At 38.5% G+C, this 22,143-nt stretch overlaps 2 protein-coding genes across 4 annotated transcripts; one reads left to right on the top strand and one right to left on the bottom strand.

Annotated features, from left to right (window-relative positions):
- Positions 1–1,362: 1,362 nt before the first annotated feature.
- Positions 1,363–9,190, bottom strand: LOC140224299 (phosphatidylethanolamine-binding protein 1-like). The gene is made up of 6 exons (XM_072298644.1): positions 8,676–9,190; positions 7,433–7,688; positions 6,875–7,016; positions 6,286–6,423; positions 1,974–2,049; positions 1,363–1,644 (listed from the first exon to the last, which is right to left on the bottom strand). Exons 2-6 carry the CDS (start codon positions 7,616–7,618, stop codon positions 1,431–1,433), a joined length of 756 nt encoding a protein of 251 aa, XP_072154745.1. The 5' UTR covers positions 7,619–7,688; positions 8,676–9,190; the 3' UTR covers positions 1,363–1,430.
- A 154-nt stretch (positions 9,191–9,344) lies between these two features.
- LOC140224300 (protein D3-like) lies at positions 9,345–21,066 on the top strand. 3 transcript variants are annotated; one of them, XM_072298647.1, is made up of 6 exons: positions 9,345–9,461; positions 13,887–14,122; positions 16,272–16,401; positions 16,713–16,850; positions 17,480–17,616; positions 19,942–19,999. In XM_072298647.1, exons 2-5 carry the CDS (start codon positions 13,922–13,924, stop codon positions 17,581–17,583), a joined length of 573 nt encoding a protein of 190 aa, XP_072154748.1. In that variant the 5' UTR covers positions 9,345–9,461; positions 13,887–13,921; the 3' UTR covers positions 17,584–17,616; positions 19,942–19,999. The 3 variants fall into 3 exon arrangements, with proteins under 3 accessions (XP_072154748.1, XP_072154746.1, XP_072154747.1); XM_072298645.1 differs by lacking the exon at positions 17,480–17,616 and adding an exon at positions 20,580–21,066 and having other exon boundaries at positions 9,366–9,461; positions 19,942–20,020; XM_072298646.1 differs by lacking the exons at positions 9,345–9,461; positions 17,480–17,616 and adding exons at positions 9,649–9,733; positions 20,580–21,066 and having other exon boundaries at positions 19,942–20,020.
- Positions 21,067–22,143: the final 1,077 nt, after the last annotated feature.

The following is a 22,143-nucleotide window of genomic DNA, read 5'->3' as shown; positions in this document are numbered from 1 at the left end:
AATTTTTAGTGAGATATTTCATAAAATTTCAGAAATTTATAGAGATTGAAAAATACCGGTTCTCCTCCATGTTGTACAAAATGTAAAAATCGTGACTTTCTTCAATTTTTGTGTGTTCGTGTGCGGGTTGCATACTCTAGCTACTGAAAAATATGAAATATTTCACAGCCTCATGGAATTTCATGAAATTTTTCACTGAAACCTATCTTTCAATTCAATTTTATGTTTCACGCCACCCTGATTAGTTGTTATGTTCTGGATTTCTTTGCTCTATGTGTGGGGAACTAAGTTGGGGCCGGTGAAAAGATAAGATTTTCCTTCATTTTCACGTGATACCAAATCACATACTCATTCCAAAGTTCGAATATAACTGCGCGCTTCATTTTAGAATTTAATGATGCGGGAACATTCATATAAACGTCTGTAATTTGAGACCCGTGAAAAGCAAAGATTGTTCTTCATTATGGTGATACCACATCACAAGTCTACTCTGGAGTCTGAGTAGTTCTGCGCTCGATTTCCGCATTCAACGATGCGAGTATAATGCTTGCATTAGTGTTTCAAATTTTTTTTTCAAAAAACCTTTGCTCCTTTCAAAATGCCCGGTGCTAATGGACCTCAGTAATTTTCTTCTTCTTCTTCTTCTTCTTTTCCTTTTTTCTTTCTTTTCTTTCTTTTCTTTTTTTAACCTTTCCCCTCAACCCTTTTGTATTTTTACTAATGTAACCTTAATTTCCATGTAAATTTATTACTATTACTGCCTTCTTTAGAGGTGTAAATGGCCTTAGATGCTAAAGCACCGCTTTAAAATAAAATTATTTTACTACTACTTTCTTTTTTTTCTTTTCTTTTCTTTCTTTTCTTTTCTTTTTTTCTTTCTTTTCTTTCTTTTCTTTTTTTCTTTTCTTTTCTTTTCTTTTTTTGGATAGTTTATTTTATTTAAGTACAATGTAACTACTACGAGAATATTTCTTGTATTTATCTACATGATTTAAATAAACTAAACTAATATCATTAAATATTCCGAGTAACGTTAGATAATAAAATCAACAAGTATATGAGTCAAATTTTGGTCTCGCTTATTTCAGTACGAGGATCTCAAGCCCCCTTTTTTCGAAAAAAGGGCTGATTTTGAGGATTTTTTTTTTCTTTTCAAACCTGTATATTTACATGTAAGGCATTTTTTTTGGTGATTTTTCAGGTAGAATGCTTCATATACCCTCACCTGATGAGAACTAAGTCGACATGATTCTAACTTGAGGGGCATACTCAGGAGGAACATGCAATTTTAGGGGGCATAAGCTTATAAGAAACCCGCCCAACACGAGATATTGTAGCAATATTTCCAATATTGAAACAAAATTGTCTTGTAAATATTTCTTCGAATATATTTTAAAAATATTTTGACAATTTTTATCACAGTTTCGACATTATCCCACCCATTCTGTCAAATCGTCATATGGTTTCGCATTTTTCCTCAGTTCCTCGTTCTTCCTCTTCACTTCCTCGTCGTCGTATCGTAAGTGTGGGTTCTTAATCGTGTGATCATATTCGCACTCGAAGTATGTGAGAGCGATCGGAGGTTCCAGTTGGTACTTCTTCTCAAATTCATTTATGCTGAAATCGACACGATCATCCTCATCTCTGAAAATGAGAAAATGGCGCAGGGGTCAAATACGGCTCGAAATTTTTACTCTAGAACTTCTGAACAGATATACATACCGGTACAGCTAACCCACTTTGAAATAGACTTTTCCATACTCATCTCAGTTCACCCTTTTTGTTGTTCATCGCCAGTGAGACGACAAACATATTTGTATCTTACATCTTTTAAGCTTTTATCAACCTAATACCCTTTTTATCTCAGAGCTCAATTTTTGAGTACAGAATTCTGCTGGGCGATTTCTGCTTGAATCGTCGTTTTTATAATCCTGTAGACCCCCCAAAAGAGGAAAAACTAACAATATACTCACGTTCCGTTTCGATACGGTTCTTTGAATTCTACAATATTTGAGTGCCTCCAAATGAGCATGACGTATCTATGAGTCCCTGTAAAATCAACATTATATTCTTCAGAAAAAGTTCATTAATCGCGATACTGCTTATTACGCCATGATGTTACCTTACGTTATATGGCAGTGACATATTGCATATTTTTTTCCGGAGAGCTCAAATAGTTGTATCATTGCGCCGAATGAATGTGACGGAAGATTGAAATGGAATATAGCCTCCATCCATGCTGGGCGTGTCAATTTCCTTTGACATTTTTGCTGTGGTGAATGCATAGCTGAAGTGCGCTCCAGCTAAAATTGTATTTTGCAAAAGTGGTTAGAAATGAAAACAAAATACTATGAACTATGAAAAATTGCAAAACGATTATTCAGACATCGGAACTTGGCTGTTTTGAAAACGCTTTCAAATGCGGCGTGATACCTCACGGATTCCAGAGAGTTCAAATAGTTGTGTCATTGCGCCGTAAGAATGTGACGGAAGATTTAAATGGAAATAGCCTCCATGCACGCTGGGCGTGTCGATTTCCTTTGACATTTTTGTAATCATGAATGCATAGCTGAAGTGCGCTCCAGCTAGAATTGTATTTAGCAAATGGGTAATTTTTATAGGAGGATTATAAATAAACGAGTGGTTAGAAATGAAAACAAAAGAATATGAACTATGCAAAACGATTATTCAGATATCGGAACTTGGCTGTTTTGAAAACGCCTTCAAATGCGGCGTGATACCTCACGCATTCCGGAGAGTTCAAATAGTTGTATCATTGCGCCCTAGAAATGAGACGGAAGATTGCAATTGAAATAGCCTCCATGCACGCTAGGCGCTAGGCGTGTCGATTTCCGTTAACATTTTTGCAGTCATTAATGCGCTGAAGTGCGCTCCAGCTAGAATTGTATTTAGCAAATGGGTGGTTTTTAAAGGAGGTTTATAATTAAACAAGTGGTTAGAAATGAAAACAAAATAATATGAACTATGCAAAACGATTATTCCGATAACGGAACTTGGCTGTTTTGAAAACGCCTTCAAATGCGGCGTGATACCTCACGCATTCCGGAGAGTTCAAATAGTTGTATCATTGCGCCGTAAGAATGTGACGGAAGATTTAAATGGAAATAGCCTCCATGCACGCTGGGCTTGTCGATTTCCCTTGACATTTTTGCAGTGGTGAATGCATAGCTGAAGTGCGCTCCAGCTAGAATTGTATGTAGCAAATGGGTGGTTTTTATAGGAGGTTTATAATTAAACAAGTGGTTAGAAATGAAAACAAAATAATATGAACTATGCAAAACGATTATTCGGATATCGGAACTTGGCTGATTTGAAAACGCCTTCAAATGCGGCGTGATACCTCACGCATTCCGGAGAGTTCAAATAGTTGTATCATTGCGCCGTAAGAATGTGACGGAAGATTGCAATTGAAATAGCCTCCATGCACGCTGGGCTTGTCGATTTCCTCTGGACATTTTTGCAGTGGTGAATGCATAGCTGAAGTGCGCTCCAGCTAGAATTGTATTTAGCAAATGGGTGGTTTTTCTACGAGGATTAAAAATAAACGAGTGGTACGGAATATAACAAAAGAATATGAACTATGCAAAACGATAATCCGGGTATCGGAACTTGGCTGTTTTGAAAACGCCTTCAAATGCGGCGTGATACCTCACGCATTCCGGAGAGTTCAAATAGTTGTATCATTGCGCCGTATGAATGTGACGGAAGATTTAAATGGAAATAGCCTTTATGCTGGCTTGTCACATCCCATCTCGGGCCCTGCTACCAGTTTTAAGGTCCGGGCCCCAAGCACGGAGGGGGGGTCGGTCCGAGGGGCATCTCCCGAGAAATTTTAGAATTTTTACGACTAATCGGACGCATTTTGAAGCTTCCATAAAGAATTTTTTCATCAATTTCTGCGGAATAATTATGTTTTTTTTTTCTACTTTCAGCACAAAATACTTGCGAATTGTTGCATTCAAAACATCTGGAAAATTTTTATTTTTTTTTTTTTTGGGGGGGGGGGGCATATGATACTATTTTCAGTTCTAAGAGGGCCAGGCCCCCTGGACTCCCCCTTCGTTTGTCTATGGCAAGGGAGTTGAGCCATGAGCCATTGAAGTCGAGGATGCCCAGACTGGAGACTCTTAGCATCTGACGACGGAAGAAAATGAAACGCAGTTACTAAAAATATCCCTCTGTACAGAAAATCTTGAAAATAGATAGAAATTTTCCAGGAAGGATACTTCTTTGAAAATTTAAGAAGAATTATACAGTGCCCGAGCGTGTTTCTGAAAATCTATTTACCTTTTGCGAAATTTTTAGGGTAAATTTTTCACTTTTTCTTACGAAACAAGGGTTGCATGTGAAATCTTAGTGGTTTTTCACGGGTAACACGGGCCCCTCCGGGGCCCGGGCCCCGGTACCAGGGACCCAGTATCCCACCCTTGTGGCGGGCCTGATCACAATGCTGAAATTCGTATCCTGTTGCCTGCGCCGATGATTTGCCTTCAATCAGCCGGCTATGCAAAATGACTGTCGTGACGCACGAATTGTGGTATCAGAATTTCGCATTAAGATTATGCAGTGAGTTGAAGGCGCTCTTTTGTATCGTATCTGAGTGGCCTTGTACAATTTACAACGATACTGGCAAAAAATGTTCAGAATTTTGGAGTCTGCAATAGAACCAGAATTTTGAAAAATGCCCAAAGAATATTTTTTTACGTTCTAATATTTTTCTTTGTCTGTAAGTTTTGTTTAAAAAATGAGAGTCCAAACGCTCGGTTCAGATTGTATGTCTTCTTGCTTTGGTCATCGTATTATTCTCATGGAAGACTGATAGAGTCGCCGTTTACAAGATCGCAACTTACTCAAAAGTGGTTGGGAAATCAATAAGTTTCGCACGGATAAAATGAGCTTTCGATGATGAACTGTAAATAATTAGAATTGAAGAAATGATACTCTGTCCACCGGTCCATTTGAAGGCCTGGAGCGTGGATGGATGGAGCATGGATTTTCTCTGGGTATTCTACGTGCACTGGATGGCCGTAGGTTTTTAAAGGTATATATCCCCCGGTTGGGGGAAAAATAGAAAAAAAAGTATAACCTATATAATTTTTTGAGGGTCCACGCAGAGACCCCCTAATATATTCCAGAGACTACGCACTGTCTTCTTACCTATGGTGTAAAAGTTACTCAAGGAAGCAAATTCTCTGATTCACTGATAGGTGACTCATCGTATTGGATCAAATAAAGCTTCTAAACAAGTTATAGGTATGAATATTTTTGATCTTAAGTATCAAGAGCAGGTTCAAAACGCTAATTGCAGAAATGTGTACCTAGTGATCAAATGTCATTTTCCAATCATACAATATGCTTGATCTGGCCATATGAGATCAAACTAAAGCTTATCTGATAAAAAACTGTGAGCGTGAAACTCTTTTTTTTTGTCTTTAAATGATCCAAATCCGCCAACAACAGGTTTTAAACACTGATTGCAAAAATGAGTATCTCGTGATGAAGTGTCAATTCTTAGTGTCGAAAACGCGAATCTCGGCATTTCTGCCGTATTTTCTAACATGTTCGAGAAATTATTCAAAATGCTGATGGAGTCTGGAAAAGCATCTTATTTTTGCTATCCTCAAGAATTATTACCCTTCTACTAACAATAAAGAGGAATGTAGACAGTTTTTTTACTCTCCTGGAAAATCGTGTTTTCAGAGACATGCACTACTGCACTTTCACCATCCATATCTGCTTTAATGCCCTGATGATGGTTGCAGGTCACCCGCGAAAAGCTTCGGCACCATGTGAGTAATAAATATACCCCTTTTTTAAAACATGTGTAGCATGAAGGTTTCCTTTTTATTCTTAACTCATTCATTCTTCCAAAATGCCTGATATATCTGCCGACATACTGCAACCTAACATACGGCGAAATAAGTTCTCTTTAAATATATCTCGCAAATTCAATTTCCGCCCTCTGTAGTAGGACGTTGCCACTGACATTATTCCAAAAATAGGTCGGTGTGGTATCAAACTCGGGGCAGAATCGCGGGAAGGGGGGGGGAGTTGATCCCTGACCGCCGATTTAGTTTTTTGATAAGTTTTTATTTCCTCTCATCGTTTCTTTTCTCAATCGTTATTAATTAAATTTCCTTGCGTTTTGTTGTGTTCCGGAAGAAGCCGCGGCTAGTACAGGCTTATACTTATGTTTCTGAAGGCTCATATCCAATGTTGCACTTACAGCTCTCTACCGTAACAAGACAACGTTGACATACTCACCTGTGTCAGCACGGGCTCTCAGGGGAAAATATTCAAAAAATGTCTCTCCATTTTTCACGCCTGCTCCAGGTATGTTCCCGACCAACCAATGTATGTAACTTCGTAAGACTGGAGCTGCTCGCACAGGGGCATCAAAATCTGAAATCACAGAAATTACTTATCTTTATATAGTCCTCTCTTGGATCATGTCTCACCCGCCGGTAACACCGAGTGTCGTCAGATGAAGCGAGAAAATCAATAATATGACAGCTGTAAACAATAGGAAGAATTTAGTCAGAAATAGGACATGGAACGAAAAGGTGATCTCACGGCGCCGGCGCCTCCGCGCAACTATTCCTGCTTAACGGCTGCCCCGGTTGCGTCCGGAGAAAATGAAGGCACTTTGGTTTTCCTCACGTTACTGTTATACTCAAGGTGCGGCACAGTATCTGTGCAGCGCCGCTTTCTACATAATTAAAATTATGTATAATGATGGGATCTCTACTGATATGGTGAAACTAAAGAATCATGAATATTGGTTTGTTTTATCACATTTCAGTACGAGAATTTCCAAAATTCGCCTTGAGGGAAATTATGATAGGGATCTTACCAAATAGGCACAGTGTGTACATATCAGTTGCATTCGCTCCCCATGTAACATTATATGGTTCCTTAGCAACCGGTCCGTCTGGTCGTCCTACCATAAATTTGGCGCCCGGTAGAACGGAATGATTTTTATTGAGATACTCAAGCTGAAAAATACAGGGTAAAACATATACCATAAAATTTTCTGCCATGATTTTTTTTCTATATACGGTAGGGAAAACACCGGATAAACTTCAAATTAATGATGTGAATAAGACACAGTGGTTTGTTGACATTTACGATCTGTGATGCAACTCATTCCAATGAAAATCAGGCGTATTGTGAGCAGTGTTAATATATTGATTTTTTTCTGCGGCTCTCTTGATTTTGGAATTTCCAAGACTTGGAGATCTTCGCACAGCTCATCTTCTAATTTTATTATCACCTGTGTTATCTTGCATGCTTGGAGAAAAAGCTCCGCGATTGACATAAGTAAAATCATTTGGAGAAATTCTCTGATCCTCGCTTAATTTATTTTATTCTCGTAGCATTGTGATCAAATATTTGAAGAAAAAGTACTCACATAAACTATTCTAAACGGTGCTCGTGGCACAACCTCCGGAATGATGCCTTTCGCAGTTAACTCCTCTTCAAAATAATAATGCTCTGGTTTCGACAGGAGGACGCTATTGTATTTGATGAGACCTTTCGCTACTGAAACGAAAGTTACTACCAAGAGAGCAGCATGATTCACAGAACATGGAGACATTTTTGGAATGTCTGCAATTAGACACTTGAATCAGTAGCACTCAGTCTTACAACGAAATTCGCTTTGGAATCTGAAACATGGAAAGGTTTTAAAATTTGAGAACATTTACGAAGACCGATTCATTTGACTGATAGACTTAGACTTCGATTACCTTATAGTAACGGCAAAGTGTGTAATACAGTTGAATTGCAAGTTTTATCAAGGAGAAGCCAGAAATCAAGAAGAGAAGCCTTGAAGTCAAAAGAAACTGGAGTCATTATTTGGATTAGCTTAAACTACGACAGTAAGTATCTCGATTATGGTACTTTTCGTCGCTTAATTTTGACAAGATAACGTTGTCAGTTATTTTTGTATGTTTTGAGAGCATTCTTGTAAAAGAGTATCGGACAATCACACGAAATTGTGTACAGTAAACACGACAAGTCATTCTTTAAAGAAGTAAATGAAAATCAAGTTGTCGAATCTACGATACTTTAAATCAAGACTCGCGGCTCCTAGTTTAATAGTCGATATTCTATGTTCAGCAAATTCAATGGAATAGAGAGCCCTAACTGGACTCACTTTTGCAGTTAGGAGCTACTATTTCTGGCTCAGTTTAGAGGCAACAAATTTTTATGGAGTAGCCCGAGACAATATGGTAACAATAGAAAAACAGGGAGGGGGGCGGGAAATTTTATTGTGTACTATAGCCTCATATTCCGTTTTACCCCCTGTTTTCTTACTGTTAGAAAAACATATGTATCATTAGTTTCCCTATGCACATGAGTGTTTTCTGGGACAAGCAAGATATCGTACTCCCTAATTGCAAAACAAAATTAAATTTTTGTTAAAATTTTAGCTTTATTTCAATTTCTGTCTATTTTTTTTTAAAAAATTTCCACGGGGAGAAAGTGAAGGGGTTTCTTCTTCTTTTCCTTAAATGAATCTAGATCCAACCATTAATTCATATGGCAGTGAGTAAAATATGTATGGCAATCACAAAATGTTGATGAGATAACGATTTTTAAGATTTAAATCACTTGATATGAATTTGCGGGCAATTTAAACTGTTACTTACCATTCACACGACTATTCTTATTTTGACTATCTATTTGTTGTTCAGCTGTAATTTGTAACTGTTTTTGCAATGCATTTTATACCAATGAGAGTGGGAAATGGCCATAATTACACACTTCAACTTGAAAGAAGTATATTGAAGTTAAACACATTACGATGCAATAATAAATGTATGAGATTCACACTTAATCAGAAATAAGTGTGTTGAAATCCATTATTGACACCTCTAAACTTGCAAACATGGGAACATTTCTAACACAACATTTCCAACATTTTTCTTGTAACATTTCTAAACTTCTTAACTACTCTAACCATGGCGCCCGTCTCGCATCACATCGATTCGCAAGCATGACCCAATAGTACATTTGATACCAATGATAAAGCTGAAATATGATGAAGAGTGACAACCACATCCTCTAGAAGTAATTGATATGTAAATATGACACTAATATAAACACAACTATTTATAGAGTTGCAAAGTGTTTTGATCCTGTTACTTTTCTAGACGTCAAATGGACTATTCAGATGATTAATGTTCCTGTCGTAAAACTAAGCAGCTAAAAATACTGTCAGTTGAGGTAAGATTAAACAAAATAATATACATTCCAGCGCGCAGATGTTAAAAAAATTTGATATTTTGGATACATTTGGCAATAGAGTGAAATATATGACTCAAACTAACAATTAATATTTATGACCGGGATGATTAGGTTGATAAAACGTTGATGAAGACCCACCGTGATTGAGTTTATTCGTGACAACTTCTCACACACAGCTTTCTAAGAAGGTAAGTTTTATTTTGAGTATTCACCAAGCGCCTGCAGAAGTTACATTTTCTAAAAACTGTGATAAACTTTTAAAAACCTCAAAAGAAATCGTACTGTTTATAATTTATTCAATTTTCTTCAATTTTCATTATTTTATATTCTATTCTTCCATTTTTTTCATTCCAGCTTCCTTCCTCATTTATAATTCTCTCGTTTATTCCTTGCAACATTGTAAGGACAAAATGTTTGTTCTTATAAAAACATTCAGCGATGGTCAAACTCGCTCTATGAGGTGTGAAAACTTTGAACAAATAAAAGCATGAGTTGGCCATTCTTTCATTTTAATGGTTGTGCATTTGATGGCTCTGCGATGGATTTAAAATTATCGTAGCACACTTTGCTCTTCATGTGTAAATATGTTTTTTGCCCAAAGTTACGCAAAACCAAATGATAGGTCATCCTGTTTTACTTATATGTGTCGACAAAGCTCTATCTCTTTATATATATGAGTCGCTTTTATAGCGCTCTTTGGCGCTGTGCGACGCCTAATCGCCACAAAGCTCGGTCTTCCCACAGGTCATCAGGGAGTTGACAATCTCTTATCTCATTTAACACCCCCTGTCGCCAACCTCTCACTGGGCGTCCCCTACGTCTCCTCCCAGGAGGAACCCAATCAAGCATCTTTTTTGGCAGCCTCTCTTCCGTCATCCTATTGACATGACCATACCAAACAAGTTGTTTGGTCATGACGTCGAACACGATGTCATTTTCGACTTCCATTATCTGACGCACTCTATCATTACGGACCCGATCTCTCCTAGAAATTCCTGCTGACCTTCTCCAGAAATCCATCTCCGTTGCTCTTAGCATATCCTGTGTCCGTTTCTTCAGCTGCCAAACTTCACATCCGTATGTTAATATACTTTTGACTACAGCGTTGTATATCCTCCTCTTGTTATCTTTGGAAATCCGCTGATCCCAGAGGATTCCATTTAACATCGCTATAGCCTTCCTTGCTAAGGTGTTCCTTTCCCTGATAGCTTGATCCGTCCTTCCATCCTGGGTCAACCGCACTCCCAAGTACTTAAAGTGCTCGCAGCCTTTGATCTGCTGCCCATCCTCCAACTCAATGCTTTGCTGATCACCGCCAAAAGTCATCTTCTCAGATTTGGATATGCTGACTTCCAGACCCCACTTCCGATACTCTTCTACTAGCTTGCGCATCATGTATTCCGCGTCATCTTGATCTTGAGCAACCACCACCTGGTCATCAGCAAAGCACAGAGTAAACAGAGTTTCGAGATCACCCAAGGGGACACCCATACCAGAGCATTTCTTTTTCCATTCTTTTAGCACGCACTCGAGATAAATTTTAAATAATGTTGGCGACAAACAACATCCCTGTTTTAAACCCTTAGTCACATAAAATCCCGCTGACAACCCCCCATGGCACTTAACTTTGGTAAAACTCCCTTTATAAAATCGCTTAACAGCGTCAATCAACCCCCCGTTAAAATTCGATTTTTCCAAGGCCTCCCAAAGTTTCACCAACGGCACGCTGTCATACGCCTTCTGGAGATCCACAAAAATTAAATGCAGTTCCTGAGCTACGGCCATTTTCTTCTCAATGACCTGGACAATAACAAAGAGGTGATCTATCGTAGACCTGCCAGCTCTAAAACCAGCCTGCTCCTCTGCTTCGTGATCCTGCCATTCGTCCTCGATCTTCGCTTTCAGTATCTTCCCGTACACTTTGCTTATTGTCCCGGTCACTGAGAGCCCCCGGTAGTTGTTACAGTCGTCCTTCCTTCCCTTCTTTTTGTAGATGGCCTTGATCCAAGACTCCTTCCACTCCCTTGGTACCTCGTCACCCCTGATGCATTGTTGCATCAGTTTTCTGAGGCACTCAAAGAGCTTGGCAGTCCCGTACTTGACCAACTCGACAGGAATCCCACCAGGACCCGGTGCTTTGTCATTAATTAGCTCTTTAACCGCTTTAATTATGTCACAAGTGTGGATCTCCAAGTTGTTCATTCTTCCGTTGTCCGTGCTGTTGTCTCGAAACTCTGGGCGCCTTTCCGTCAAAAGATCTTTAAAATGATCCTCCAGTTTTTTAAGTGATATCGGAGAAACGATGTCGCGCTTCATGTCTCTACGTAAACCTTTAATTAACTTCCAGCTCTCAGCACTTTTTCTCCCCCCTAGGTAGGTGTTAATTCTAGAACAGTTGCTTTCCCAAGCTTCATTCTTCTTCCGTGTTATGAGGCTCCTAACTTTAGACTGAGCTTTCCTGTAAGCAACTTTATCTTCAGTCTTTTTAGACGACAGAAATATAAGGTGTTTTTGCCTCTTAAGATTTATCTCGTCTTCAATTTCTTCATCCCACCAGTAAGGATGCTGGTATTTATTACTGGTTTTGTGAACACCTAGGGCTTCTTTCGCTGCAGAGTGGATACAATCTTTGATGAACTGATATTGCTCTTCCGTGGTACCCGAGAGTCCATCCCCCAGCTTCTCATCTAAGCGTTTCCGATACAGAGCCTTGACACTAGGGTGCTCCAAACTTTCGATGTTATACCATACTTCATGATTTTGCGTTCCCTGACTCTGCTGTTGCTCAGGCATTGGCTCTTTATCTTTAATCCCTTTAACGGGAAACGCTATATCTGCTCGGAGGAAATGATGATCACTGCCGCAAGAGAGTCCCCTGCACACTCTAACTTGCTGCAATTTCAACTTAGTAGTGTGCTTTACAATTACATAATCGATGATGGATTTCAATCCTCGCGTTGGCTGGACCCAGGTATACTTATGGATGTCTTTGTGTTGAAAAAAGCCATTCAAAATTTTCATCTCAGTTTGAGAACAAATTGAGATGAGCCGATCACCGTTATCATTAACAGCATCCTCCCCAAACGGTCCAACAACTTTACAGTTTACTCGTCGTCCCGTTCTGCTGTTCAAATCACCCATAAGAATGGCTTCCCTGCCAGCACCAACGTTCAGTATTTCATCATTCAGATCTTCGAAGAATTGGTCCTTACATGCGACAGTGGCATCATCATTTACACCGTATACTCCGAGCAGCGTGATCTTATGTCCGTACAGGTTAAGGTTCATTTTGATAATGCGCTGGTTGACGGCCTCCCAAGTGCCCACGAACTTACGTAGGCTTCTCCGCAAAAGTATTGCTACTCCTTGCTGAGCACGCTGATCTTTGGCTACGCCGCTGTAGAATAGATCATAGTCACCGTAATTCTCTGACCCGTGCCCTTTTTTCTTGGTCTCAGTAAGAACAGCGACATCCACTCCAAGTTTCTGAATCTCCGATATCACTTCCGGTAACTTATTTGAAATGCCTTGGACATTCCACGTCCCAAATACCATTGTCCGTTTTCTCAATTTTTGTCGACGTGTCCGTTTAGTTCTAGTGGTACCGAGGCTTGTATTGTTAGGTCGTTTAACAGTAAAACTTTTTACAAGTACCGGGGAGTTAGCCCGATGACTCAACCCCCAACCTGGAGGACCAGGGTTTGATTTCGGAGTTGCCTCTCCTAGACAGGTTGCTTTCACTTCAGCTCAGAGCCCTGTCTGCCCTTCTAGCAGGTGGTTCATACGCCCAGAGGCCGGTGACCATCTCCACTGCCCCCTTTGAGGCAGGGGCTACCAGCTGGGGTCCGCAGGATTGCTAAACCTGTGACAACAGTCCCCCATACGGACCTATCTCTTTATATCCTCTATTCTTTATACTTTAATATATTTGTGTGTGTCATGTGGGTCAAAAGCATGATTCCCAGACCAAACTATGTAAAATCATTTTTTTCTTCTTTTTGGACGATTCTTTACAATTCATAAAAGCAAGTGAGATAGCTAATCTGAAGATTGGTTTGCTACTATTCATTTGAGTATACACTAAGACAAATTTTTCGATTAATAACTCATCCATACAAGAATGTGTCGCTCCTCTGGCGTAAAGGTGTATCTCAATTTTCGCGTGAGCCCTGTTCTCTGTAAAACTCCATGCTTTATGAGGCTCATAATGCTCATATGGAAATAGAGATACGCCCCTACGTCGAGAGAGCAAAGAATTTTCGTTGAGTCAACTGGATGTCTTTATAAAGTAGCAAGACGTCTCTTTGAAATAAAAGGAATACCGTTTGAAACAAAAAGATTTTCCGATGACGCAACGAGAATTCTTGTCCGCGCATTATTGACTGGGATTTCGATTGTTCCATAAGAAAACTATTCTCTGGGTAGGAACGGTTGGCCTCGTTAGGAAATGATTTTTGAAACAAAACACAAAGAAGGCAAACAAATTTCTCAAAAAATCAAACTTTTCCCGGTTTGTAAGTGTCTCTAAAGTCAAGACGCTGCGGTATGCTTTCAATTAAAGCCTACTTTCTTCATCAGGAAGCTTATTCTCATTTTTTCTCTCTTTCTTTCAGGCGAAACAATAGACAGTACCTAAACCAGTCACGAAATGGACGAGCTATTTGACCCTTTGCGAGGTTTTATTCTATACAAGCATTTTTTAGTCGGATGTTTCATTTTTGTAGTCTACCATCCCCCATTTAAATATGCTCAAAGATTAGAAGAAAGTGCAATCAAAGATTTAGAACAAAAAATGAAGGCACAACATTTTGAAGAAATCTTAGGAAAGCCAGCGGAATACCTAATCGAAGTAGGTAAATATCACTTTTCCCATAATTTACTATTCATATATATTTACTATTTCATTTAAAAAAAGGGGGGCTACTTGGTCAGGTAGGATTGCAAAACATAGGAGGAGAGTAATACTTAATAGAGCAGGGGGATATTGAAAACGATAAAAAACCGTCAATGATTTAAAAATTAAAGAGTTCTAAAGAATTGCGTTTGAATCTGATGTTGGTTAAATTATGAGCTAATCGTTCCGAAGGTGGGGGAGAAAGACCAGAACTTTTGATTGCTCTTTGCTAACGATAACGATGAAAATCTAGCATAATCTGCTGTTGAACGAAGAATAAGAATTCCAAGTCTATTATGAAATCAATAAAAAGAGCACGCGCGTTTCAGTTCGTGCGATGGATTTTTATGCTTAAAATTTTCTCAGGAGTTTTCAATTTGGTGCAGACGCAATTAATCATAAGGAAACAACTCTTAGCATGGAACATTACTTAATACTTAGTTGCTCAGCACTGAGTATACCTTATACCATTTTCTCTGCATGAATTAATTTTCACTGCCTTCGGGGCTTTTATACTAAAATATTGAATAATAAGTTTCATGTTCTTTCGGATGTATGTTTTCGCTTGTAATCTGAATTTTCTCTGAACTAGTGAAATTAAAAAGTTAGTTAGAGTATCAAATCTTTCTTTCCCATTCTCTGACGGGATAGTGAGAAGGAACTTTTCGAGGATCGTGCCATAGCTTTTTTTACGTAACATTTTGTGAAAAATTCGAAAAATGCATTACCTAGACCGTTAGACGCCCAAGCCTAGTTAAATTGATTCGGGGCTTTCAAAGTACTAGCGACCCACAGGTCGTATTGTGCCCGTGCTTATACGAGCTTTAAATGTCTTCAAATACATCGAAAAGAAAAAAAGATATAAAATTGAAAATAAAAAAATCGAGTGCCGGGGAATTTTTTTTGAAAACGAGCCCTAGAAATCTTAAGCCGGGTCGAATGAACACGTCGACCATCTCTTTTACAGGAGATATTTGACCGGCACATGCGAGCTTTCCGATTCCGAGCGACACTTCATTTGCCGCCTAGAACGGATCATTGTGAGTTAACGCTTTGCGCTTTAGCACCTTCAATTTAGCAGATGCAACACGCACATCCATAAAGCACGAATAGTCGTATGTCTGCCCCGTCATTAACGCGCGTCCTTCTACTTGCTCTATTTCCATGTTGCGTTGGGTCCGTATTTGTCTCATTTGTGAAGGGTGCCTGAAGGGCTACGTTAGTAACACAGCCACAGTTATGGGAAACACGTAATTGAGCCTTGTTTCTTATTTTTTCTCCCGAATCTGAGCAAAACCTCATTGGCAGCATAGAGAGGAACATTGCAAGTTCACGGCTCGTGCTATCACGCCATCGCACCATAGCGCCTTCAATTTTGCAGATGCAAAATGCACACGGGCATTCAGCAAGCACGAATATTTGCGTCTTTGCGCTGCTATCACCTCGCGTTGAGATGTCTCTTATTTTTGACATTTGAGAAAAGTTGACGTTAAGTTTGCTCATAATACTTCATGATACTTAATACTCAATAATCATTTTGAATAAATGAAAAAAAAGATTAGTCAAAAGAATAAAATGTATGAAGATATAGGGCTTGCGTCTAAAAATTACTATTTTGGCTAGAGCTGTGTGGTTTCAGGGAAATTATATTTGACGTCGACCCTTAGAAATCCGAAGCCGGGTTAAAAAGATCTGACTATCTCTTCTGGGGAAGTTACATAAGGTGGATGTGGAGGAGGGGTGAGGAAGTGCCAATATGTTATCAAAAAGGTAAACATTTTAAAACATCTTTCCTTACCCTCAAAAACATAGGAATTACATAGATAATACTTCAAGAACTGTCAAAATCAATTCATTGGAGTGCGGGGCGATTTGATTCGTAAACTTTAACAAATTATTTCCAGGGAGAGGAAAAACTAGTGAAACCACCGAAATCTCATGGCAAATTTAAAAAAGAAAATTTTGTTCAACGTTGCAATGCAAGTAAGCATAATAGGCTCTCACTCCTTCAATTTTGACTAAGGAGAAGTGTATGTGAAATATGCTTACTCAAGCACTCTAGCGCATAACGGCCTGTAGTAGTATGTAATTTTTATTGTTTCAGCTCGAGTGGGATAATGGGAAATATGTAGTCAAAGCGGGGGATAAGGTGGATATAGAGAAAGTGTTCAAGAAACCAACAAAAGTCACCTGGGATGCAGACCTTGATTATTACTACACGCTCGTGCTTTATGGTAAGTAATCAGTTTTATGCTTAAAATGTTATTATTTATTTACTGAGTTCGAGATTTTTAACCACCGCAAACGAGATACGTGATCTAGTAGGTTCACCGTCAAAATGCAGCTCGCTTGTGTAGTCAAACAAGACTTACTAAAAAAAAAAAAAAAAAAAAAAAAAAAAAAAAAAAACCCTTATTTCCTATCATGCATTATGAAGACTTGAACTTAATGTCAGTCTTTAAAATTGACTTTGAAACTAATTGCCTGAGATGAAGTAACAACTACATCATGAGTGTGCCTATTCAATATGCTTCTTTGATTTCAGATTACGATGCTCCACTGAGAGTGCATCCTAACCTACGAGGCTTCATTCATTGGATGATCGGAAATATTCCAGAAAAAAGCTTAACAGCAGGAACGACTTTTTACGACTATTACGGTCTCAAGCTTTTTGAAGAAGGAGGTACGTAATTTCTCAGGAAACATAAAAAATTCCATTGGTGACCAGCTTAAAGTTGAGCTCTTATTTTTTATGGGCTACACTTTTTTATTTCCTCTCCTTCATCGTAGATTTGTCTGGTTCTTTGCCTTTCCTTATTTTGATTCAACAATTAGGAGAGAGAGAAGAGCCATCACTTCCCTAACTCTCATCTGCTTTTTTTTTCTTCTTCTTTTTTTGAGAATCAGAGAAATTGAATCGGTCAGTTACAAAAAAGCGCCAGCGCCAAAAATGAGAATTCGATACAAATGGTAATAACCGTTTTGATTGCCCCCTTATAAATCTCAGAGCTCTAAAATATCAAAGCGATAAATTACTTAATCACATCTGCGATCATAATTAATTAATATGCGATTTAAAACGGGTTGATTCATAGAGTTTCTACTCTTTTTTTTCGTATTTTTATATCTGGTGTTTGAGCCCTTTTGTAACTGACCGATTCAATTATGAGTCGTTTTAGCTTCCCGCGTGAACCGAATGCATTTCGTGCATTCGTGGTTGAGGGTTTTCGAGATTATCTTCAAAGCAATCGGAAAGACAAAGCTTCCTGAACGAGCGAGACGAGACCTTTTACCTTTCCAAACGATATACAGATTATAAAATGACTGATGCTGTTCTTCACCAACGGTGGGTCTCATTTGGCTTCGTATCCCATCAGGAGCAAAAGTTCGGCGGGGACTTCCATAGTTTTTCATGAGACTCCTCTGCTCTAGGACTTCTGTAAACAAAAGTGAGTGTCCAACGAACATTTCAAAATTAAATCTCTTATTTTGAAAGCTCCCTCAAGAATCTATTTTATTTTCAGAAAAAATAGGACGAGAAGAACAATAGCTTCATCTCTCGTCTAGCAACAACCAACCACTTCATGGACAGACCCCATGATCCTTTTTATTGGACAGACCAAGCTATTGTTTTTGTATCGATGATTCGATGATCCGCCCGCACTAACTATGTAAACACGCATGCAAATACAACATTGATGATCTCATAAAGGCATCTCCAGGCAAAGCAAAATAGGGGAGATTCTAATAGAATAATTGTCATCGAACTGATATTCATGATCCAGGCACACGCACATTCGGTTGAACTGAGAGTAGAATATGACTGATGGAGGCGATGCAATGGATTAATGAGTTGATTCATTTTTTTAATAAATTAAATTTAAATGCACTCATGGGTTTACGAGTAGATTGAGCCATCAAGTGGTTGAAGATCATTTCGACAACTATTTTTTGTCCGCACACCGCACGCTTCTAGTAGTTTATGTCCACGCGTTTTTTCGGCAGGGGAGCTCGTGCCGTAGTACCTTGATTTATTTTGCGAGGAAAGCTTCGTACTCTCAAAGGACGCCTATCATTCTTAAAATGTTGGAGCGCCTTCAATTTCGTTTGATACTGTGCAACACTTCTGTTGTGGAATAGTTGCTTGAGGCGCCGTGGCACGCTGCGGTGCGGTGCGGCAGGCGGCTGGCCAACTCCCAACGCGCATTGGCGCCTACAAACCTAAGGGGATACTCCAAGCGTTGCACAATGCGTGAAGTATCCCCTTAGGTTTGTAGGCGTTAGTGCGCGTTTTGCGCCGCCGCGGTAGCAGTGTAGCACTAGCACACACCGCTCCGCTCAGTGTAGGCTCTAATATTTAAAATCGCGGAGTCGGCGTTTTTCAGCTCTTGATTTTGAAATTTTTGCACACTCTGCATGGATTTTCCTCTTTAAATTGATGAAAAAAATATGTATTTAAGGAAAATATAAAATGTGTTTTGTAAATATTAAGGTGGTTCCGTGTCAAATTTAATGATCCCCAAAGCTTTTTTAATTATTTCTTTTATATTTTGTGCTTTTACTGTGCTGCAGCGTGTGTACGCGCGACCAAACGCTTAAAACTGGACGTATTTGACTCTAAAAGATCGATGTACATACGGGTTAAAACTAATGATTGCAATTTAAGCTTCTTGGTTTTTCCCCCATTTTTATTCATTTTTGTATAGTTTCTTTCAACACAAATCTTATTTTCTGCGTGGACGTAAACTACTGGAAAAAACAGGTGCGCGGACAAAAAATCGTTGACGGGATGTCCTGAAACCCCATCAAGTACGGTAAATTATAAATCACATTTAACAGAAACACATCAATTCTCATATTGGAGAAAAATGAATTGGGAAAGTTTTTACATCCAATTGATTGTGAATTTTACCTTGCCAAAAATTACAGTCGAGAATATGTTTTGAACGTAAGAATAATCATTAAATTTTGTCGTTAACATCGGTTTGACGGAGGATTAAAACTTTCTATCACTTTTTCTTTGTTTTAACTATGCGGCTTGGTGCATCTGTGTAAAATAAGATTTTTCGGTTTTCGGCTACTCATAATGTGAAAATGAAAGTCGAGCTAATAGCCTATTTTACAAATATATGCAATGATTGTGACTCAGGTCATGCTTTAATAAAAAAAAAAAAAAAAAAAAAAAAAAATTGCAACGTGTTTGCGTGTCCACCATGTTAAGGTAAAATTGTAAATATACTCGTATTAACATCCTCTTACACATGGTTTTTTTTACTAGAGCATGGCCTGAGTCGCAATCATCGCATATACATATATTTTTAAAATCGTCTATGTAAAACTTGAGTTGAGTGAAGTGGTGGATCGGCGATGAAACGCTAATACCAGCAGCCGAGGTCACGTGACTACATTGTGTTACATCTTATCCAATAAAAATCCACGGACATTAGGGTCTCTATTCTTTATCGTAAAAAAATAAATAAATTATGTAAGTATTAAGAATGCGTACCAGGCTGATAAAGTACAATTCCAATTGAAAAAACTTGGTAATATGGATTGAGGGGACAAAGAAAAATAAAAATAAGAAGAAAGTTGTAGGTATAAGTGCCTACATTTTATTATATCTCGTCGTCAGCAGCATCATGGTTAGTCTTATTATGAGAACGACCCACTTGGCTATGCGTTGAAACTACAGCCATGAAACGTCATTGCATGAGGAATTTACGTTGAGGTTGAGATCAGTCAAAAATTTTAAAGGTGTCTTTTCTTTGTTGCAGACGTGCATCGATATGTTATGGTGATTTACAGACAGAATGGTAAAATTACTCGTTGGGCGGAACCATTCGTGAATAACGAGTGAGTATTCATTTTTGCCCCCTCATTTTTTTGGGGCGGGAACATTTAGAAAATTATTGCCTCGCCTATTTATGTCATGACTCACTATCGGTTGCCACGAAAGATGATCACAATTGAAAATCCACTAAGAGCAATAACTACAAGTTCCAAAGAACATATAGGTCTGCACAGAGAGGACAAAACAGACAATGCATTACATGAATTTCTAAATTGAAGTATATGTCTACATACGAGTATTGAGCAAAATTTTACATCGCCCGTCAAGTGCTAAATCACTTTTGGGAGATTTGAAGCTATGCTTTCCCAATGGCTGTATTCACTGGAAGGTTATCTATAACTTCTGATCAAATCGAACTTTTGATTTGGGACGTTTAATCATGTAAAATATTTTATAGACGTTTGTGTTATTTATTTTTTCATTTACTCGTCATTATTATTTAAAAATTAACTGCATGGAATGTTCGCTTATGAACCCGTGAGGTAGCGTCCCTTAATTGCAAGGCGCAGGTAAATCGTTATTAGTTGTATGAAATTTAACGTATATATCTTTGTGTTACAGGACTGACTCGATGCGTGCATATTTTAATCAAACAGAATTTCAAGAAAAGTATAGCCTTGGGCTTCCCTACGCGTTTACCTTTTTTACATCTGAAGTAAACAAATCTTGAGTGACTTCAAATCGTTTGGCATAAGTCATCGTAAGTTGATAAGTGTCAAAATTTCACCCTAAAAATGACTTTGTGGTAATGAAATATTTTGTATCTGAAACAAATATGGACTTGTAGTCATAATATGACTCTAAGATTCAGCTGAGCTCAATTTATTTTTGTTGCAATCAATGAAAATTTAGTTAAGAGAATAAACTGATCGATTCCAGTGACCAACTATTTAGAATTACAACTTGACCGTTCAACGTAGCGAGACGTAGCGTGTTGCTACAGCTATAGTTACTTTTTTTGGCATGTGTTTCACTAATCTTAAGTTATGTTTTTATGATATTAGGTGAAATTAAAATAAATAATTTTTTATGTGAAGTTTTTCCAAGCGGCGGACCTTTTCTAATTCATTTATGAGTTTCTGTTGAAAATTTTGTGAGGAACACGATGGTTAGGTTGGGTTAGGTTTATTTTTCAAGTTCAAGTAAGTTCTCAAAGTTGAGTAGGCGGAAAGCCATATAGGGACTAGCAAATCTGCTCCATCAGAGGTACGAACCTCCTTTCAGTCAAATTTCTCATGCAGGCACAGGACTTTTAACGAGAACCAATAGCAGGGTTGGTAGTTGTGTGAGGACTTCTACGTATAGGATGGTGATTTTCAGTCCATATAGTGATGACAGCTATATGCAAATGTATTAGGCTATATATGTGCATAGAAATGCTGAGCTCATTGTTCGGTGCGGAATCGGCATGCTCCTCAACTTTAAGACCATGCGGTGGCAAGAACACCGGGGTAGTCACAGCATCAAAGCCACACTTCTTATCGCTCTATATGAATCTGCGGCAAATTTTGAACAGTCACTTACCATTTCCTTGATATTTTTGCTTGCTTGTCAGAAGACTGCTTGATGATCAGTCGCAATTTATAACCGGTAAGGTTTCCGATTAATGAGGAAAACTTTTGTTCAATAGAAAATGTCAAGATCACAGACAGGTAAGGTTTCCGATTAAAGAAGGAAAATATTGTTCAAATTACAAAAAAACACTTTCGTACTTACGGGCATTTTATTAACTACACCAACTATGGCGTCCGTCTTGCATAACTTTAATTTGCAAGCATGACCCAATGGTGCACTTGGTACACCAATAAAAAAGTGGGAACATGATGAAGAGTATCGACCGAATACTCTAAAAGTATTCAAAATATGACACTTACACTTACACTTACACTTACATGACCACAATCCGATTGGGAGAGAGATCGTTTTACTCTTGCTTCTTCTCTAAATGTCTATGGAATATTTAGGTACATACTTAATGCTCCCCTCGTAAAATCGAGCAACCATTAATGCAGCCACACTCAAAAAAATAATATGCTGTTTTAGCATCTAGAATGTCAAAAAAGTGTCTGGTGATCCTAAGATGCTACCTTTGATTGCCCACACAGTTGAATTTACATTCATAGGA

This window comes from Bemisia tabaci, chromosome 3 (genome assembly GCF_918797505.1).
Source record: "Bemisia tabaci chromosome 3, PGI_BMITA_v3".
Taxonomy (NCBI): domain Eukaryota; kingdom Metazoa; phylum Arthropoda; class Insecta; order Hemiptera; family Aleyrodidae; genus Bemisia; species Bemisia tabaci.
The sequence above is the reverse complement of the archived record's forward strand: the minus strand, read 5'-3'. Positions and strand labels throughout refer to the sequence as shown.

Excerpts from the sequence above, each read along its gene's own strand:
- LOC140224299 (XM_072298644.1), bottom strand. The coding sequence starts at position 7,618 with ATGTCTCCATGTTCTGTGAATCATGCTGCTCTCTTGGTAGTAACTTTC. Across the intron at positions 6,424-6,874 it reads GTACACACTGTGCCTATTTG|ATTTTGATGCCCCTGTGCGA; the intron begins GTAAGATCCCTA and ends CTGTGATTTCAG. Across the intron at positions 1,645-1,973 it reads GAACCGTATCGAAACGGAAC|AGATGAGGATGATCGTGTCG; the intron begins GTGAGTATATTG and ends TCTCATTTTCAG.
- LOC140224300 (XM_072298645.1), top strand. The coding sequence starts at position 13,922 with ATGGACGAGCTATTTGACCCTTTGCGAGGTTTTATTCTATACAAGCAT. Across the intron at positions 14,123-16,271 it reads CAGCGGAATACCTAATCGAA|CTCGAGTGGGATAATGGGAA; the intron begins GTAGGTAAATAT and ends TTATTGTTTCAG. Across the intron at positions 20,021-20,579 it reads GAACCATTCGTGAATAACGA|GACTGACTCGATGCGTGCAT; the intron begins GTGAGTATTCAT and ends TTTGTGTTACAG.